At 41.6% G+C, this 19,521-nt stretch overlaps 1 protein-coding gene across 5 annotated transcripts in view; it reads left to right on the forward strand.

Moving 5' to 3' along the window:
* Window positions 1-19,521, forward strand: part of LOC124049150 (collagen alpha-1(XI) chain-like) — a 143,432-nt gene that overhangs the window by 74,964 nt on the left and 48,947 nt on the right. For all 5 annotated transcript variants that reach the window (XM_046370518.1, XM_046370520.1, XM_046370521.1 and 2 more), the window contains exons 10-22: window positions 3,351-3,392; window positions 4,129-4,191; window positions 6,396-6,470; window positions 9,703-9,795; window positions 9,989-10,045; window positions 10,297-10,350; window positions 10,537-10,590; window positions 11,394-11,501; window positions 11,588-11,641; window positions 12,174-12,218; window positions 12,943-12,996; window positions 16,690-16,734; window positions 18,924-18,977. In XM_046370518.1, coding sequence (XP_046226474.1) covers window positions 3,351-3,392; window positions 4,129-4,191; window positions 6,396-6,470; window positions 9,703-9,795; window positions 9,989-10,045; window positions 10,297-10,350; window positions 10,537-10,590; window positions 11,394-11,501; window positions 11,588-11,641; window positions 12,174-12,218; window positions 12,943-12,996; window positions 16,690-16,734; window positions 18,924-18,977 — 798 coding nt within the window. The remainder of the gene's footprint in view (window positions 1-3,350; window positions 3,393-4,128; window positions 4,192-6,395; window positions 6,471-9,702; window positions 9,796-9,988; window positions 10,046-10,296; window positions 10,351-10,536; window positions 10,591-11,393; window positions 11,502-11,587; window positions 11,642-12,173; window positions 12,219-12,942; window positions 12,997-16,689; window positions 16,735-18,923; window positions 18,978-19,521) is intronic.

Genomic DNA, 19,521 nt, shown 5'->3' on the forward strand with positions numbered 1-19,521 from the left:
TCTGAAGAAGGTTTTCATCAAGGATCTCTCTGTACTTTGCTAAGGTTAATCTTTCCCTCAATCCTGACTAGTCTCCCAGTCCCTGCCGCTCAATAACATCCCCACAGCATGATGCTGCCACGACCATGCTTCACCGTAGGGATGGTGCAAGATTTCCTCCAGACGTGACGCTTGGCATTCAGGCTAAAGAGTTCAATCTTGGTGTCATCAGACCAGAGCATCTTGTTTCTCATGATCTGAGAGTCCTTTAGGTGCCTTTTGCCAATCTCCAAGTGGCTGTCATGTGCTGCAGAGATGGTTGTTCTTCTGGAAGGTTCTCCCATCTCCACAGAGGAACTCTAGAGCTCTGTCAGAGTGACCATCGGGTTCTTGGTCACCTCCCTGACCAAGGCCATTCTCCCCCGATTGCTCAGTTTGGCCCGGGCGGCCAGCTCTAGGAAGAGTTTTGATGGTTACAAACTTCTTATAATTAAGAATGATGGTGGCCATTGTGTTCTTGGGGACCTTCAATGCTGCAGAAATGTTTTGGTACCCTTCCCCAGATCTGTGCCTTGACACAATCCTCTCTCGGAGCTCTACAGACAATTCATTCGACCTCATGGCTTGGTTTTTGCTCTGACATGCACTATCAACTGTGGGAACTTATATAGACAGGTGTGTTCCTATCCAAATCATGTCCAATCAATATAATTTACCACAGGTGGACTCCAATCAAGAAACATCTCAAGGATGATCAATAGAAACAAGATGTACCTGAGCTCAATGTTGAGTCTCTTAGCAAAGGGTCTGAATACTTATGTAAATAAGTTATTTCTGTTTTTTATTTGTAATAACTTTGCAAAACATTTTTTTAAACTGTTTTCGCTTTGTCGTTATGAGGTATTGTGTGCAGATTGATGAATTTTCAATCTTTTTATTCCATTTTAGAATAAGGCTGTAATGTAACCAAATGTGGAAAACGTCAAGGGGTCTGAGTACTTTCCGAAGGCACTGCACTATAGGCAAAGTGTGACGTGACCTCACACACTTATCCATAAACACACATCAATCAAAAAACCCAGGTTTGGCTCTGGGAATGTTAAAGACCCATGTATGGCTCTGGGAATGTTAAATACCCAGTTATGGCTCTGGGAATGTTAAAGACCCAGGTATGGGTCTGGGAATGTAAAAGACCCATGTATGGCTCTGGGAATGTTAAATACCCAGTTATGGCTCTGGGAATGTTAAAGACCCAGGTATGGCTCTGGGAATGTTAAAGACCCAGGTATGGCTCTGGGGAATGTTAAAGACCCAGGTGTGGCTCTGGGAATGTAAAAGACCCATGTATGGCTCTGGGAATGTAAAAGACCCAGGTGTGGCTCGGGAATGTAAAAGACCCAGGTGTGGCTCGGGGAATGTAAAAGACCCAGGTGTGGCTCGGGGAATGTAAAAGACCCAGGTATGGCTCTGGAATGTTAAAGACCTGGTTTGTAGAAGATTTAGTTGCTTCTGGCTTGTAGAAGATTTCGTTGCAAAACTATTCATCCCCTTTGGTGTTTTTTGTTGCATTGCATCCTGTAATTTAAATCGATTTTTATTTGGATTTCATGTAATGGACATACACAAAATAGTCCAAATTAGTGAAATTTAAAAAATTACTTGTTTCAAAAAATTTCCCAAAATAAAAAACGGAAAAGTGGTGCGTGCATATCTATTCACGCCCTTTGCTATGAAACCCCTAAATAAGATATGGTGCAACCAATTACCTTCATATGTCACATAATTAGTTAAATAAAGTCCACCTGTGTGCAATTTAAGTGTCACATGATCTGTTACATGATCTCAGTATACAGTATATACACCTGTTGTGAAAGGCCCCAGGGTCTGCAACATCACTTAGCAAGGGGCACCACCAAGCAAGCGGCACTATGAAGGTCCACAGCGGATATTGGAGTATCTGTCCATAGGAACACTTTAAGCCATACACTCCACAGAGCTGGGCTCTAAGTGGAAGAGTGGAAGAGTGGACAAAAAAGCCATTACGTAAAGAAAAAAATAAGAAAAAATGTTTGGTGTTCACCAAAAGGCATGTGTGAGACTCCCCAAACATATGAAAGAAGGTACTCTGGTCAGATGAGACTAAAATTGAGCTTTTTGGCCGTCAAGGAAAACGCTATGTCTGGCGCAAAACCAACACCTCCCATCACCCTGAGAACACCATCCCCACAGTGAAGCATGGTGGTGGCAGCATCATGCTGTGGGGATGTTTTTCTTCAGCAGGGAGTGGAAACTGGTCAGAATTGTAGGAATGATGGATGGCGCTAAATACAGGGAACTTCTTGAGGGAAACCTGTTTCAATCTTTCAGAGATTTGAGACTGGGACGGAGGTTCACCTTCCAGCAGGACAATGACCCTAAGCATTCTGCTAATGCAACAGGTTTAAGGGGAAACATTTACATGTCTTGGAATGGCCTAGTCAAAGCCCAGACCTCAATCGAATTGAGAATCTGTGGTATGACTTAAAGATTGTTGTACACCAGCGGAACCCATCCAACTTGAAGGAGCTGACGTAGTTTTGCCTTGAGGAGTGGGCAAAAATCTCAGTGGCTTGATGTGGCACGCTTATAGAGACATACCCTAAGAGACTTGCAGCTGTAATTGCTGCAAAAGGTGTCTCTACAAAGTATTGGCTTTAGGGGGGGGATAGTTATACGCGCTCAAGTTTTCAATTTTTTGGGGTCTTATTTCTTGTTTGTTTCACAATAGAAAATATTTTGCATCTTCAAAGAGGTAGAGACTGACAGAGACAGAGATATGTTGTTTTGATGTATTAGCAGAGGATAAGGGTCATGTTCAGAGAGACAGGGAGTATTGACCATCCATAAGTAAAATGTGTGCAAACATGACAGTATGTCGCTGAGGATAAAAGTGTCTGTTAAATGAAATATATCATTTTATTATAACTATAAAATTACTTGTGTTTCTTATTGCCCATATTCCCCTGTTCCATGTTGAACATATTCCATCAGTCTCCTGCCTTTGTCCTGATCGTTATTCACCCTCTGCATGTTCCTCCCAGATTAACGTGAAGCTCTAAATGAAATGACAGGCAGGAATTTATATTAAATCACCAAATACTCCCCTCGATGGAGAGTAGATATGCAGGATATGTCCGGACACGTATATAAATTATATGCACATGTACTGAAGAGATGAATTCATATGAATTAATGTATACGCAGGGTTGCACTCACACCCACGGTCATACACACACACACACACACAAAGAGTCATAGTGTCAGTGGTGATGCTGCGTACTCTACAGGCTGCAGGCAGCCATCCATCTCTCTGATGTGTTTGTATGTTTCAGGGAATGCTGGTGGAGGGTCCGCCTGGTCCGGAAGGCCCAACAGTAAGTCCCTCTCTCTACTCTCACTCAGATTTCAGTGGAAGATGACAGTCTTCTGACACTGTTTCAGCCCTATGTTCTAACTGGTCTGTCTCTGGGTTAGGAATATTGTGTATCCTCCACTGTTCATCTTGAAATGACTAGTGTTTTGTAAAGAGAGAATTAAACTGCAGCCCAGTTGCCATTGCTGATATTTAGCAATAAGAATAGTAACAGCACAACATACCACTTGCCCTAGAGAGACAGTTACACAGAGGTTCTCAGATCGGTTAGTATTTATTTATTTACCAATATGCACACTCTTGTACGCTATTTGACCGCAAGAATCAGAGACACCTTTATTCGTTAAGAACAGACTGCCTGCCCATATTTCCTTATGCATTCCTCTCTTGTTCTCTCTCTTATGTTTCCGCGTACAACTGTTATGCAAGTTTGCCTGAGTTGCATTTTGTTTTGTGTGTATGAGCATGTGCGCACGTGTGTGTGTGTATGTGAGTGTCTGTGTGTATGTGGGTGTCTATGTGTCTGTATGTGAGCATGTGCACGCGTGTGTGTGTTTATGTGAGTGTCTGTGTGTGTGTGTATGGGTGTCGGTGTGTGTGTGAGCGTGTACACGTGTGTGTGTTTATGTGAGTGTCTGTGTGTGTGTGTATGTGGGTGTCTGTGTGTGTGTGTATGTGGGTGTCTGTGTGTGTGTGTGCCGTCCTCAGTCTCTGATAATATGTATTGTTGTGTACAGGGTCTCCCTGGACCCCCAGGTTCCTCCGGGCCCCCAGGCAGCCACGGAGACGCAGGAGAAAGGGTGAGAAACAAACACTCACAACAAAACACACAGACAAATAAATAAATACATGGAAAATACCACAGTCACATGCCAACCACCACCAACACATCACATAGCCATTGTTTCAACACAACCACAAGGTACAGTGAGGGAAAAAAGTATTTGATCCCCTGCTGATTTTGTACGTTTGCCCACTGACAAAGAAATGATCAGTCTATAATTTTAATGGTAGGGTTATTTGAACAGTGAGAGACAGAATAACAACAAAAAAATCCAGAAAAACGCATGTCAAAAATGTTATAAATTGATTTGCATTTTAATGAGGGAAATAAGTATTTGACCCCTCTGCAAAACATGACTTAGTACTTGTTGGCAAAACCCTTGTTGGCAATCACAGAGGTCATACATTTCTCATAGTTAGACACCAGGTTTGCACACTCAGGAGGGATTTTGTCCCACTCCTCTTTGCAGATCTTCTCCAAGTCATTAAGGTTTCGAGGATGATGTTTGACAACTCGAACCTTCAACTCCCTCCACATATTTTCTATGGGATTAAGGTCTGGAGACTGGCTAGGCCACTCCAGGACCTTAATGTGCTTCTTCTTGAGCAATTCCTTTGTTGCCTTGGCCGTGTGTTTGGGGTCATTGTCATGCTGGAATACCCATCCACGACCCATTTTCAATGCCCTGGCTGAGGGAAGGAAGTTCTCACCCAAGATTTGACAGTACATGGCCCCGTCCATCGTCCCTTTGATGCGGTGAAGTTGTCCTGTCCCCTTAGCAGAAAACCCCTCCCAAAGCATAATGTTTCCACCTCCATGTTTGACGGTGGGGATGGTGTTCTTAGGGTCGTAGGCAGCATTCCTCCTCCTCCAAACACGGCGAGTTGAGTTGATGCCAAAGAGCTCCATTTTGGTCTCATCTGACCACAACACTTTCACCCACTTGTCCTCTGAATCATTCAGATGTTCATTGGCAAACTTCAGACGGGCATGTATATCTGCTTTCTTGAGCAGGGGGACCTTGCGGGCGCTGCAGGATTTCAGTCCTTCACCGCGCAGTGTGTTACCAATTGTTTTCTTGGTGACTATGGTCCCAGCTGCCTTGAGATCATTGACAAAATCCTCCCTTGTAGTTCTGGGTTGATTCCTCACCGTTCTCATGATCATTGCAACTCCACGAGGTGAGATCTTGCATGGAGCCCCAGGCTGAGGGAGATTGACAGTTCTTTTGTGTTTCTTCCATTTGCAAATAATCACACCAACTGTTGTCACCTTCTCACCAAGCTGCTTGGCGATGGTCTTGTAGCCCATTCCAGCCGTGTGTAGGTCTACAATCTTGTCCCTGACATCCTTGGAGAGCTCTTTGCTCTTGGCCATGGTGGAGAGTTTGGAATCTGATTGATTGATTGCTTCTGTGGACAGGTGTCTTTTATACAGGTAACAAGCTGATATTAGGAGAACTCCCTTTAAGAGTGTGCTCCTAATCTCAGCTTGTTACCTGTATTAAATACACCTGGGAGCCAGAAATCTTTCTGATTGAGAGGGGGTCAAATACGTATTTCCCTCATTAAAATGCAAATCAATTTATAACATTTTTGAGATGCGTTTTTCTGGATTTTCTTTGTTGTTATTCTGTCTCTCACTGTTCAAATAAACTGACCATTAAAATTATAGACGGATCATTACTTTGTCAGTGGGCAAACGTACAAAATCAGCAAGGGATCAAATACTTTCCCCCCTCACTGTATACATCAAGCTGTTGATATACAGCAAGGTATCAATTAGTCACCACCACTCCCCAAAACATGGTGGAACACCTGTACAAGTTTTTTTTAAACCTGACAAGACTTGTATTCCTGGCATAATTTACCCTGTTTGAGTAAATGTACTCTTCTCCCTCTCCGTCTGTCTGTCTGTCTGTCTGTCTGTCTGTCTGTCTGTCTGTCTGTCTGTCTGTCTGTCTGTCTGTCTGTCTGTCTGTCTGTCTGTCTGTCTGTCTGTCTGTCTGTCTGTCTGTCTGTCTGTCTGTCTGTCTGTCTGTCTGTCTGTCTGTCTGTCTGTCTCTCTCTCTCTCTCTCTCTCTCTCTCTCTCTCTCTCTCTCTCTCTCTCTCTCTCTCTCTCTCTCTCTCTCTATCTATCTATCTATCTATCTATCTATCTATCTATCTATCTATCTATCTATCTATCTATCTATCTATCTATCTATCTATCTATCTCAGGGTCCTAATGGTCGTGCTGGTCTGCCTGGTGCTGATGGTCTGCCAGGACCTCCAGGGACTGTCCTGATGCTGCCTGTAAGTAAATATTGTAATACTATAGTTCTAGAATACACTCATCTAGAATGATGACCTCATGCTGTCTGTAAGTAAATAACATTATTTGACAATTCTAGAATATACAGATCTATATCTAGAACAGAATACATATTGAATGGGTGCATCTAATATTCTGTTGCATGTTAGACTTGCATTCCATATGTTTTCTCAGATGACTATGTTTATGCACATGTGTATGTTTCTAAATGTACCTATTGGCTATTGTGTGTGCATTTATCTTCTGGAAGGCTTTCTTTTTAAACGTCCATCTTAATCTTGTCCCTTCTGTAATGCTATCCTCAATCTATTGTCATAGCACTTCAACATATTTGTTAGGTTCGTCAGTATTACTTCAGACAAGGCTAATCCTCCCTTCTCTTGGTTGCATTATTTCACCCTTTGATTCATAGAGTGCTGTTGATATCAGATCAGAGTTCTGTATGGTTTGGGTCACAGTGTCCTGACCTGTTGTAATGTGTGTTTCCCTGACTGTGTCAGAGGGGGTTAGAGATCTCTGTTATGTTAGCAAGTGGAATGCAGGGAGGTAGTCTCCTCCTGAATCAAACACTCTTCCTCTCTGGTTTTGCTCCAGATAATCCAATCAGAGAATGCTGTGGTGTAAACCAGTCAATAAGCACTCTAGCACCTTCTAGTGGAAGCTGTAGGAAGCTGTGGTTCTGCTGTCTTTTAGACTCACTCTCTGGGAATGTCTCAATTGCATACTCCTTGCGTCCTCTCTCCTTGTCGCCTTCTCAAAACTGATTGGATGAGAAAGCCAGAAGTCCCTCCCCTCTGACATTCTCCAATGGATTTTGCCCTTCCTCTCCCCTCTCTCCTCCTATTTCTTACTGATGAGATAATTACCATACACCATTCCCCCAATCCCCAATCCACCTTCCTATTGTCCCAAGACAACCAGCCCAAATGACACATCTACTCTCTTAGAAAAAAAGGGTTGCAAAAGGGTTTTGCGGCTGTCCATAGAACACTTTTGGGTTCTATGTAGAGCCCTCTGAGAAAAGGGTTCTACATGGAACCAAAACTGTTTTTTTCATGGGGACAGCCGAATAACCCTTTTGTGGTTTTAGATAGCACCTTTTTTCTAAGAGTGTAGTGGTCTTACAGACAGGAAGTAATCTAGCCTCAGACAGGAAGTAGAGCAGGTATAAGTGCTCCTTCCTGTGATCACAGCTGCTAAAACTAAAGGCTAAAGTTAGTAGCTAGCCTTTCTGTTTGTTCTGCTGCTGCCTGTACTCCTACTGCTGAGTGTGATGACTTGACTAAATGTCCTGCTGGAGTCTCAGGAGTCTGCAGAGCAGAGCAGAGAGCCTTCTGGAAAAGCTGTATGTGTCAGGTCAAGACGTCTGGTCAAGGTGTACCAGTAAAGCATGGGCCCAGTGCTTGATTTGACAGGATCTGGCACCTCTCCGTTTTGGACTGTTTCATTCCGGGACCCATTTGGCCGGATCCGACATGAAAAAGAATCACTTTTTGCTAAGTAAAAATGTGAATAAAATTGATCAAAGTTAATATGTGTTGCCTCTTCATTAATTGTCCTGAACCCCCCCCCCCCTCACCCCCCCCTCACACACACACACGCACACACAACTAACTTAGGTATAGTTGTGAACAATAGCCATGTTAAGATGTTAAATCTTATCATTTAATTGGTCAATTATTGTTTGATTGTGTAGAGATCAATAGTGTGCTTGGTAGTTAGATGCCATTTGTGTGCCCTAGGTTTCTGCTTGGTCACAGTTCAAATTCCTCTCTCTCTCTCTCTTCCTCTGGGCATGGTTGGATCTCTGTGTTATAGTCTGGTTTCTGTGAGAGGAATGATGAGTCTCTCTCGAGGGACATTGTGCTTTTGAGGTTCACTTGGAAAAATATATACAATTGAAAAATATAGAGTAAAATATTATGAAAGAGATCCCTAGCTAGTGAGATGTTGCTGTATTTAAAAAAGTAAGGTTTGCCAGCTTCATGCAAACCTGTTTTCGATGTAATTTTTTCCTTCCATAGTAACAAGGTTGTGGTGACAAACCCTCCTCACAGGTCTGTTTTTATTTATACCAACAGAAACAGAAACACATCTTTATAGGATCACCCAACTGGTTGCATTACTCACATTTCACCACTAGATGCCAGTATAGGCATGTGAACTTCTGATGGGAAAAGAACCATAACCAAGCAGTTGATGTATGAACTTAGTCGTTTTAATGCAAGCAAAGCCTGAATTTGAATTAGTTCTTTTTTTATAACTTGTTTCAGTACAATCATATTTTATTTATTTAGACATTCTGTTTGAAGAATGGGTAACCTAGCCTGTAAGATGACTTGGCATTTTCTCAACCCACTGTCTCTCTTCTTGCTCTGTCTCTGTCTCTTTGTCTGCCTCTGTCTATTTGTCTGTTTCTGTCTCTTTGTCTGTCTCTGTCTATTTGTCTGTTTCTGTCTCTGTGTCTTTGTCTGTCTCTGTCTCTTTGTCTGTCTATGTCTATTTGTATGTCTCTTTGTCTGTCTCTGTCTATTTGTCTGTCTCTTTGTCTGTCTCTGTCTATTTGTCTGTCTCTTTGTCTGTCTCTGTCTATTTGTCTGTTTCTGTCTATTTGTCTGTCTCTGTCTCTGTCTCTGTGTCTGTCTCTTTGTCTGCCTCTGTCTCTTTGTCTGTCTCTGTGTCTGTCTCTTTGTCTGTCTCTGTCTCTGTGTCTGTCTCTTTGTCTGTCTCTGTGTCTGTCTCTTTGTCTGTCTCTGTCTCTGTGTCTGTCTCTTTGTCTGTCTCTGTGTCTGTCTCTTTGTCTGTCTCTGTCTATTTGTCTGTTTCTGTCTCTGTCTATTTGTCTGTCTCTTTGTCTATCTCTGTCTATTTGTCTGCCTCTGTGTCTGTCTCTGTCTATTTGTCTGTCTCTTTGTCTGTCTCTGTGTCTGTCTCTGTCTATTTGTCTGTCTATTTGTCTATCTATTTGTCTGTCTCTTTGTCTGGCTCTGTCTATTTGTCTGTCTCCGTGTCTGTCTCTGTCTATTTGTCTGTCTCTTTGTCTGTCTTTGTTTTTTCATCTGTCTCTGTGTCTGTCTCTTTGTCTGTCTCTGTCTTTTCATCAGTCTCTTTGTCTGTCTCTGTGTCTGTCTCTATATCTTTGTCCATGTACCTGTATCTACTGGACTGGCCTTACCTGTTGGGTCTGGTTCTGAGTTCTGCTCTCCTCCTCAGTTCCGCTTCAGTTCTGGAGGAGACTCTGGACAGAAGGGACCTCAGGTGTCTGCTCAGGAGGCCCAGATGCAAGCCATCATGCAACAAGCTAGGGTAAGGCTTAAACACACAAGTGCATACACACACACACACACACACAAACACAAAGTGCATACACACACATATGCACACAGAGCCTGTAAGTAAGCATTTCACTGTTGTATACGGCGCAGGTGACAAATAAACTTTGATTTGATTTGAGACACACACACCATTTTGTACTTCTCTAACTGTTTTCTCTCTCCAGCTGGCGATGCGTGGTCCTACTGGCCCTATGGGTTTGACAGGTAGATCTGGTCCTCTGGTACGTACCAAAGTTTTCCTCAGTCTCCTCACACACACATACACACACACATACACAGTATGTACACACACACACCTCTGTCACATACACAGCCTGGGGAGAATAACTTATTATAGTGTTAATAGTTGATAAGATCCTATGAAATTCTAATGCAGATGCTACAACATTAATAGTGTTTGGACTGTGGCCTGATCATATTCATCCTCTGATCTGAGCCTACTGTGACCTTATTGCTTTTGTCCTCCTGCCAGGGTTCTCCAGGTGTTTCTGGACTGAAGGGAGAGTCTGGAGAGTCCGGTCCTCAGGTAAGACGGATGGACGTTTCTAGACCACTAGAACCACTGGAACTGTCCCTCTGTAATCTCCAGCCCAAGTTTAAGGCCTTTCTATAAACACAACTTACTTGTTTTTTTTTTGTTAGGGATATTTTGTTGGGGTTCTGTGGTAGGGTTTTCTTGTTGGATTCTCCATAACCTTCTTCTTTGTTACAGGGACCTCGTGGACCATTGGGTTCTCACGGACCCACTGGGAAGCCCGGCAGAAGGGTAAGTGTGAATCTGAGTCTTGGATGGATATTTGAGTTTGGCGTGCAGATTAGGATAGTTTTGATGTAGTTTTGATGCATTTTAAAACATGGCATTGTTGAATACTAGTTTCTGATTGGCTTGAAGAGCATTCCAGAGCGTGCATTATTTCCCTTTAACGTATGGTATATCAGCACGGTAGAATTCATTGGCTATAGTTCATTCATACATGTTCTATGTTTGAGCTGCTTTTGAATGCAGAAGCCAAATTGAAAACATTATTGGCATTGTTGAATTAGATTTTTCATAATAGCAATCTAGGCCTGTTGGTTTGGTTAGCTAAACTAGCAATTCAGTTTGTTCGGTTAAAGAGGCATCTACTGTAGCTATCTATTAAACTTGCTAGCTACTTCGTTGGATGTTGAACACATTTCTACTGAGAAATAAACACATTTATAGAGGCAAATGTGTTCAATTATAGCCATGGTATAAAAGGGATAATCAATTCGAGGCTCTATGTGTTCTCCTGAAAGTAATGCAACTCCGTGGAAGGTTAGTTCCATGTCGTTCATTATTTTCCATAGAACGCATAGTCTCTTGTTAATTATCCCTTACGTATTGTATTGTGCTCGTGTTGTATGTTCACGCAGACTACTTCCTGCTGACCTCTTGCCAGGCCCCCCTTGCAAATGAGGTTTCTAACCTCAAGGGTCTTGCCTGGTTACATAAAGGTTAGATAAAAACAATGAAGAATTGTACCCTTCAGAAAGGAGGGTGAAGCGGGTGTAAGTGTTGATGGGTGTTGTAATCATCTGTTTTTCCAGGGACGTGCTGGTTCGGATGGAGCCAGAGGCATGCCTGGACAGACCGGAACCAAGGGAGACAGAGGGTTTGATGGTTTGGCTGGACTTCCTGGTGAGAAGGGACACAGAGTAAGTCACTTTGTTGTTGTCATTTCAGCTCCGTTGTAGTATGACAGTGTGTGTACGTCCCACTGATCTTCTGTCTGCTCCTTTAGGGTGAATCTGGACCCCATGGACCTCCCGGACCCACAGGAGAGGATGGAGAGAGAGTAAGTACTACCACTCGCCCTCCCTGCTTCCCTCTATCTCTTATCATACCTACCCAGTTTCGCTCTCTGTTTCTTCATCTCCCCACTCTGTGTGTCCGTAGGTCAGCACATCAGTATGGTGTGTGTGTGTATGTCCATAGGTCAGCACATCAGTATGGTGTGTGTGTGTATGTCCATAGGTCAGCACATCAGTATGGTGTGTGTGTGTATGTCCATAGGTCAGCACATCAGTATGATGTGTGTGTGTATGTCCATAGGTCAGCACATCAGTATGGTGTGTGTGTGTGTGTGTATGTCCGTAGGTCAGCACATCAGTATGCTGTGTGTGTGTGATTAGTCAGTGTGTGATCTAAGTGTCTGTCATCTGTCATGTAAATGAGTCTCATTTTGACACCCCCACGTCACTCCATCACCTGTCCCAATCACGTCATTCCTGTCCTCTCCTCCTTTCACACCTCCCCTTTCCCTCTCCCTCTCTCCTATACTCCAAATTCCCACTTTCTGTTCTGACCATGTCAATTCCTGTTTCCAGGGAGATGATGGAGAGATCGGGCCACGGGGGCTGCCTGGTGACCCAGTAAGTGTTTTTTTATGATGTCTATCCCCTGTCATTGTGACACTACAACTTAATAAAGCATGTGTTGACATATACGTTCTGCATTCAGATCCATACATGGTGTCCAGCTCATGGTATATGTACACAGTTTGTTTTTATACAGGTTTAGTAACTAGGTAGTCTAGACCCTATATGTGAATCTCAGGGTGAGAAGCCCTTAGATTCTTCTTGTTCACAGTCAACTCTCCTCACGGCTGGTAGACAAGCTTCCCTTCCTCTCTGACAGGATTTCCCCAAAGGAGAAGAGGAACGAGACAGGCAGAGAGAAAATGAGTTAGACAAAGTAAAAGGCTGAGAGAGCATCATTAGTGATAGATTGTGTGGTGCAGTATTTCAGACAGACCACCAGGGGGTGGTACATCACTGTTTTTCTGAGACTCTAAATGTGAGAGGAAGGGGCATTGAGTCACGGCACTGAGTCACGGGCACTGAGATAGCACTGTGTGATAAACAGAGAAGACAGCAGACATCAAGAATAGTGAAATCAATCTATGCTGGTAAAGAGAGATTCAAGAAGCATCAGTATACTTTAGATGAAAATCCATTATTCATTCATTGTTGTCATTATTGTCATAATTTAAAAACATAATAGATTTACATTTAACAAACATTCTATAGTTATTTGCTATGTTTTGAAATGGATCATGACATTGATGTTGGCATTTTCATGTATTTCTCTCTCCAGGGACCTCGTGGGTTGCTGGGACCTAAGGGACCTCAGGGACCTCCCGGATCCCTTGTACGTTTAGAAAACACACACACACACACACACACACACACACACACACACACACACACACACACACACACACACACACACACACACACACACACACACACACACACACACACACACACACACACACACACATCCAGTATCTATAGAACATAGGTAAATAACACATCCAGTATCTACAGTACATAGGTAAATAACACATCCAGTATCTACAGTACATAGGTAAATAACACATCCAGTATCTATAGAACATAGGTAAATAACACATCCAGTATCTACAGTACATAGGTAAATAACACATCCAGTATCTACAGTACATAGGTAAATAACACGTCCAGTATCTACAGTACATAGGTAAATAACACATCCAGTATCTACAGTACATAGGTAAATAACACATCCAGTATCTATAGAACATAGGTAAATAACACGTCCAGTATCTACAGTACATAGGTAAATAACACATCCAGTATCTATAGAACATAGGTAAATAACACGTCCAGTATCTACAGTACATAGGTAAATAACACATCCAGTATCTACAGTACATAGGTAAATAACACATCCAGTATCTACAGAACATAGGTAAATAACACATCCAGTATCTACAGTACATAGGTAGATAACACATCCAGTATCTATAGAACATAGGTAAATAACACATCCATTATCTACAGTACATAGGTAAATAACACATCCAGTATCTACAGTACATAGGTAAATAACACATCCAGTATCTACAGAACATAGGTAAATAACACATCCAGTATCTATAGAACATAGGTAAATAACACATCCAGTATCTATAGTACATAGGTAAATAACACATCCAGTATCTACAGTACATAGGTAAATAACACATCCAGTATCTACAGAACATAGGTAAATAACACATCCAGTATCTATAGAACATATGTAAATAACACATCCAGTATCTATAGTACATAGGTAAATAACACATCCAGTATCTACAGTACATAGGTAAATAACGCATCCAGTATCTACAGTACAAAGGTAAATAACGCATCCAGTATCTATAGAACATAGGTACATAACACATCCAGTATCTACAGTACATAGGTAAATAACACATCCAGTATCTATAGAACATAGGTAAATAACACATCCAGTATCTATAGAACATAGGTAAATAACACATCCAGTATCTATAGAACATAGGTAAATAACACACCCAGTATCTTCAGTACATAGGTAAATAACACATCCAGTATCTACAGTACATAGGTAAATAACACATCCAGTATCTATAGAACATAGGTAAATAACACACCCAGTATATACAGTACATAGGTAAATAACACATCCAGTATCTACAGTACATAGGTAAATAACACATCCAGTATCTACAGTACATAGGTAAATAACACATCCAGTATCTACAGTACATAGGTAAATAACACATCCAGTATCTATAGAACATAGGTAAATAACACACCCAGTATCTACAGTACATAGGTAAATAACACATCCAGTATCTACAGTACATAGGTAAATAACACATCCAGTATCTATAGAACATAGGTAAATAACACACCCAGTATCTTCAGTACATAGGTAAATAACACATCCAGTATCTACAGTACATAGGTAAATAACACACCCAGTATCTACAGTACATAGGTAAATAACACATCCAGTATCTACAGTACATAGGTAAATAACACATCCAGTATCTATAGAACATAGGTAAATAACACACCCAGTATCTTCAGTACATAGGTAAATAACACATCCAGTATCTACAGTACATAGGTAAATAACACATCCAGTATCTACAGTACATAGGTAAATAACACATCCAGTATCTACAGTACAAAGGTAAATAACACATCCAGTATCTTCAGTACATAGGTAAATAACACATCCAGTATCTTCAGTACATAGGTAAATAACACATCCAGTATCTACAGTACATAGGTAAATAACACATCCAGTATCTTCAGTACATAGGTAAATAACACATCCAGTATCTACAGTACATAGGTAAATAACACATCCAGTATCTACAGTACATAGGTAAATAACACATCCAGTATCTTCAGTACATAGGTAAATAACACATCCAGTATCTACAGTACATAGGTAAATAACACATCCAGTATCTACAGTACAAAGGTAAATAACGCATCCAGTATCTATAGAACATAGGTAAATAACACATCCAGTATCTACAGTACATAGGTAAATAACACATCCAGTATCTACAGTACATAGGTAAATAACACATCCAGTATCTACAGTACATAGGTAAATAACACATCCAGTATCTACAGTACATAGGTAAATAACACATCCAGTATCTACAGTACATAGGTAAATAACACATCCAGTATCTACAGTACATAGGTAAATAACACATCCAGTATCTACAGTACAAAGGTAAATAACGCATCCAGTATCTATAGAACATAGGTAAATAACACATCCAGTATCTACAGTACATAGGTAAATAACACATCCAGTATCTACAGTACATAGGTAAATAACACATCCAGTATCTACAGTACATAGGTAAATAACACATCCAGTATCTACAGTACATAGGTAAATAACAAATCCAGTATCTACAGTACATAGGTAAATAACACATCCAGTATCTACAGTACATAGGTAAATAACACATCCAGTATCTATAGAACATAGGTAAATAACACACCCAGTATCTTCAGTACATAGGTAAATAACACATCCAGTATCTTCAGTACATAGGTAAATAACACATCCAGTATCTACAGTACATAGGTAAATAACACATCCAGTATCTACAGTACAAAGGTAAATAACACATCCAGTATCTTCAGTACATAGGTAAATAACACATCCAGTATCTTCAGTACATAGGTAAATAACACATCCAGTATCTACAGTACATAGGTAAATAACGCATCCAGTATCTATAGAACATAGGTAAATAACACATCCAGTATCTACAGTACATAGGTAAATAACACATCCAGTATCTACAGTACATAGGTAAATAACATATCCAGTATCTACAGTACATAGGTAAATAACACATCCAGTATCTACAGTACATAGGTAAATAACACATCCAGTATCTACAGTACATAGGTAAATAACACATCCAGTATCTACAGTACATAGGTAAATAACACATCCAGTATCTACAGTACAAAGGTAAATAACGCATCCAGTATCTATAGAACATAGGTAAATAACACATCCAGTATCTACAGTACATAGGTAAATAACACATCCAGTATCTACAGTACATAGGTAAATAACACATCCAGTATCTACAGTACATAGGTAAATAACACATCCAGTATCTACAGTACATAGGTAAATAACAAATCCAGTATCTACAGTACATAGGTAAATAACACATCCATTATCTATAGAACATAGGTAAATAACGCATCCAGTATCTACAGAATATACTTCAGATGATAAGAAAGGTTATGGATGTAGATATGAAACTGTGTATGTCCTCCACCTTACCTTCTCTACATCATTTGGACATTTGGACTTGATGTTTCCTGATGAAGGTAATTGATATGGTAAAGTGCACCAAAATGACTGCAGCCTCTATCTACAGTGTATATATCCTTGAGGCACTCCCCATGTCCACATCCTGTTTCTCTTTGTGTTCACCTGAGTGTATGGCTTCATGTATTAAATAGAAGCTTCATCTCCTCTGACTGTGTGTTGCAGGGTGTAACTGGAATGGATGGCCACCCTGGACCCAAAGGAAACATTGTAAGTACTGATAACACCCAGCTAAAGGCTGTTCTGAGGCACGGTGCGGAGCGGAGTAGTAGTGTGTAAATACTCCACACACTCCATTTGCATCTGACGTACACCTCACACACTTTCTCTCCATCCCCATACTCTAACACTATCACACCATTTCTCTCCATCTCCTACTCTAACACTATCACACCATTTCTCTCCATCTCCTACTCTAACACTATCACACCATTTCTCTCCATCTCCTACTCTAACACTATCACACCATTTCTCTCCATCCCCTACTCTAACACGATCACACCATTTCTCCCCCTCCATCTCCTACTCTAAAATTATCACACCATTTCTTCCCCTTCATCTCCTACTCTAACACTATCACACCATTTCTTCCCCTTCATCTCCTACTCTAACACTATCACACCATTTCTACCCCTTCGTCCCCTACTCTAATACTATCACACCATTTCTTCCCCTTCATCCCCTACTCTAACACTATCACACCATTTCTCTCCATCTCCTACTCTAACACTATCACACCATTTCTCTCCATCTCCTACTCTAACACTATCACACCATTTCTCTCCATCCCCTACTCTAACACGATCACACCATTTCTCCCCCTCCATCTCCTACTCTAACACTATCACACCATTTCTTCCCCTTCATCTCCTACTCTAACACTATCACACCATTTCTCCCCCTTCATCTCCTACTCTAACACTATCACACCATTTCTTCCCCTTCATCTTCTACTCTAACACTATCACACCATTTCTACCCCTTCATCTCCTACTCTAACACTATCACACCATTTATCCCCCTTCATCCCCTACTCTAACACTATCACACCATTTCTACCCCTTCATCTCCTACTCTAACACTATCACACCATTTCTACCCCTTCGTCCCCTACTCTAACACTATCACACCATTTCTACCCCTTCGTCCCCTACTCTAATACTATCACACCATTTCTTCCCCTTCATCCCCTACTCTAACACTATCACACCATTTCTTCCCCTCCATCTCCTACTCTAACACTATCACACCATTTCTCTCCATCCCCTACTCTAACACTATCACACCATTTCTCCCCCTCCATCTCCTACTCTAACACTATCACACCATTTCTTCCCCTTCATCTCCTACTCTAACACTATCACACCATTTCTCCCCCTTCATCTCCTACTCTAACACTATCACACCATTTCTCCCCCTTCATCTCCTACTCTAACACTATCACACCATTTCTACCCCTTCATCTCCTGCTCTTAACACTATCACACCATTTCCTCCCCTTCATCCCCTACTCTAACACTATCACACCATTTCTACCCCTTCATCCCCTACTCTAACACTATCACACCATTTCTTCCACTTTATCTCCTACTTTAACACTATCACACCATTTCTTCCCCTTCATCCCATACTCTAACACTATCACACCATTTCTCCCCCTTCATCTCCTACTCTAACACTATCACACCATTTCTTCCCCTTCGTCCCCTACTCTAACACTATCACACAATTTCTTTCCCTTCATTCCAGTCTATTTTCCCATCAAATGCACACTACTATCGTTTCAAGACTCATTTACCCACTTCCACACTCACACACTTCCACACTCTGAATGCTCTCTTGCCCTCTACTGAGGACTAGACTGAGTGTATTGAGTCCTGTGAGAGCCCAGTCCTCCATGGCGTCTCAGTTATTCCGACTCCATTTTGTTGGAGCGGTGTGTCCGTAATGAGAGAATGCCTGGCTGGAGCAGACAGTGGCTCCACTGACAATGCTCCAATTAGACAGAGAGATGGAAGATCCACAGTCTTTTCCCAGCCGCTACGAACAGGGAACATAATTGATTGTCAATTAACTGGGAAGCGAGGCATTTGCGTTTGAGTTTGAGGTTCAGCAGTTTCTTTCATTAGGAAGGTGAGTGTGTGTGTCTGTGTGTGTGTCTGTGTGTGTATTATGTTCCCTCCAGCTAGAAAAGGCTACAAAAAACACACTAAGTTATAGCCTGTCTGCGTGTTACAAAGTAATAATGTAGTGATACTGACTCAATCTAAAGTCCCCTCAGTACACTATGTTTCTAGTCTTCTATCTCCTACTGCTTCAATCCACTCTGTCCTATGTACTATGTTATCAGTCCTTGTGTAAGTGTGGATGGATGTAACCACGGTGTTTTCTCTTCATAGGGACCACAAGGAGAACCTGGTCCCAATGGACAGCAAGGGAACCCTGGTGCTCAGGTCAGTGTGATGTTACGATCCTTCTTGGGCATGTTATGAGATAGTGGCCTTCATTTGGTTGATCATTGTATGGTCACGCCCAATGCCTGCTTTTTACCTGACTGACTTTTTAAAGGCAGCTTGAAATGTAGCCTACAGGTTTTGTGCTCTTGTAGGAAGCAGTAACTCCCCATTGCTGACCAATACGTATCTATAACCCGGCTAATAAATCACTAACTAGCAAAGAATATCAGCAAATGTGCACACGCACGGCTCTGTGCTTTGATCTGAACTGATCTGAAAAGCACATCCACTTTCAGGTGATTGAAACACTGCTCGTGGGCTACCCAGCCAATAGAATTCTACTCTGTTGTAATCTGGCACTGCCTACGAAAAAATCACTCAATCTTGCAGAGTTACATTTGGTTTGGATTGTTGCATTGAAAGGGGCTGATAGAATGTTGATTCGATCACAGAAAAAATCTATATAGTGCACTTGCGTCTCGGCATAACATTTCATCTGCGTGACTATCCTGGAGCTAGTGTGTGGCCGTGCAGCGTAGAG

This window comes from Oncorhynchus gorbuscha, linkage group LG11, assembly GCF_021184085.1.
Source record: "Oncorhynchus gorbuscha isolate QuinsamMale2020 ecotype Even-year linkage group LG11, OgorEven_v1.0, whole genome shotgun sequence".
Classification (NCBI taxonomy): domain Eukaryota; kingdom Metazoa; phylum Chordata; class Actinopteri; order Salmoniformes; family Salmonidae; genus Oncorhynchus; species Oncorhynchus gorbuscha.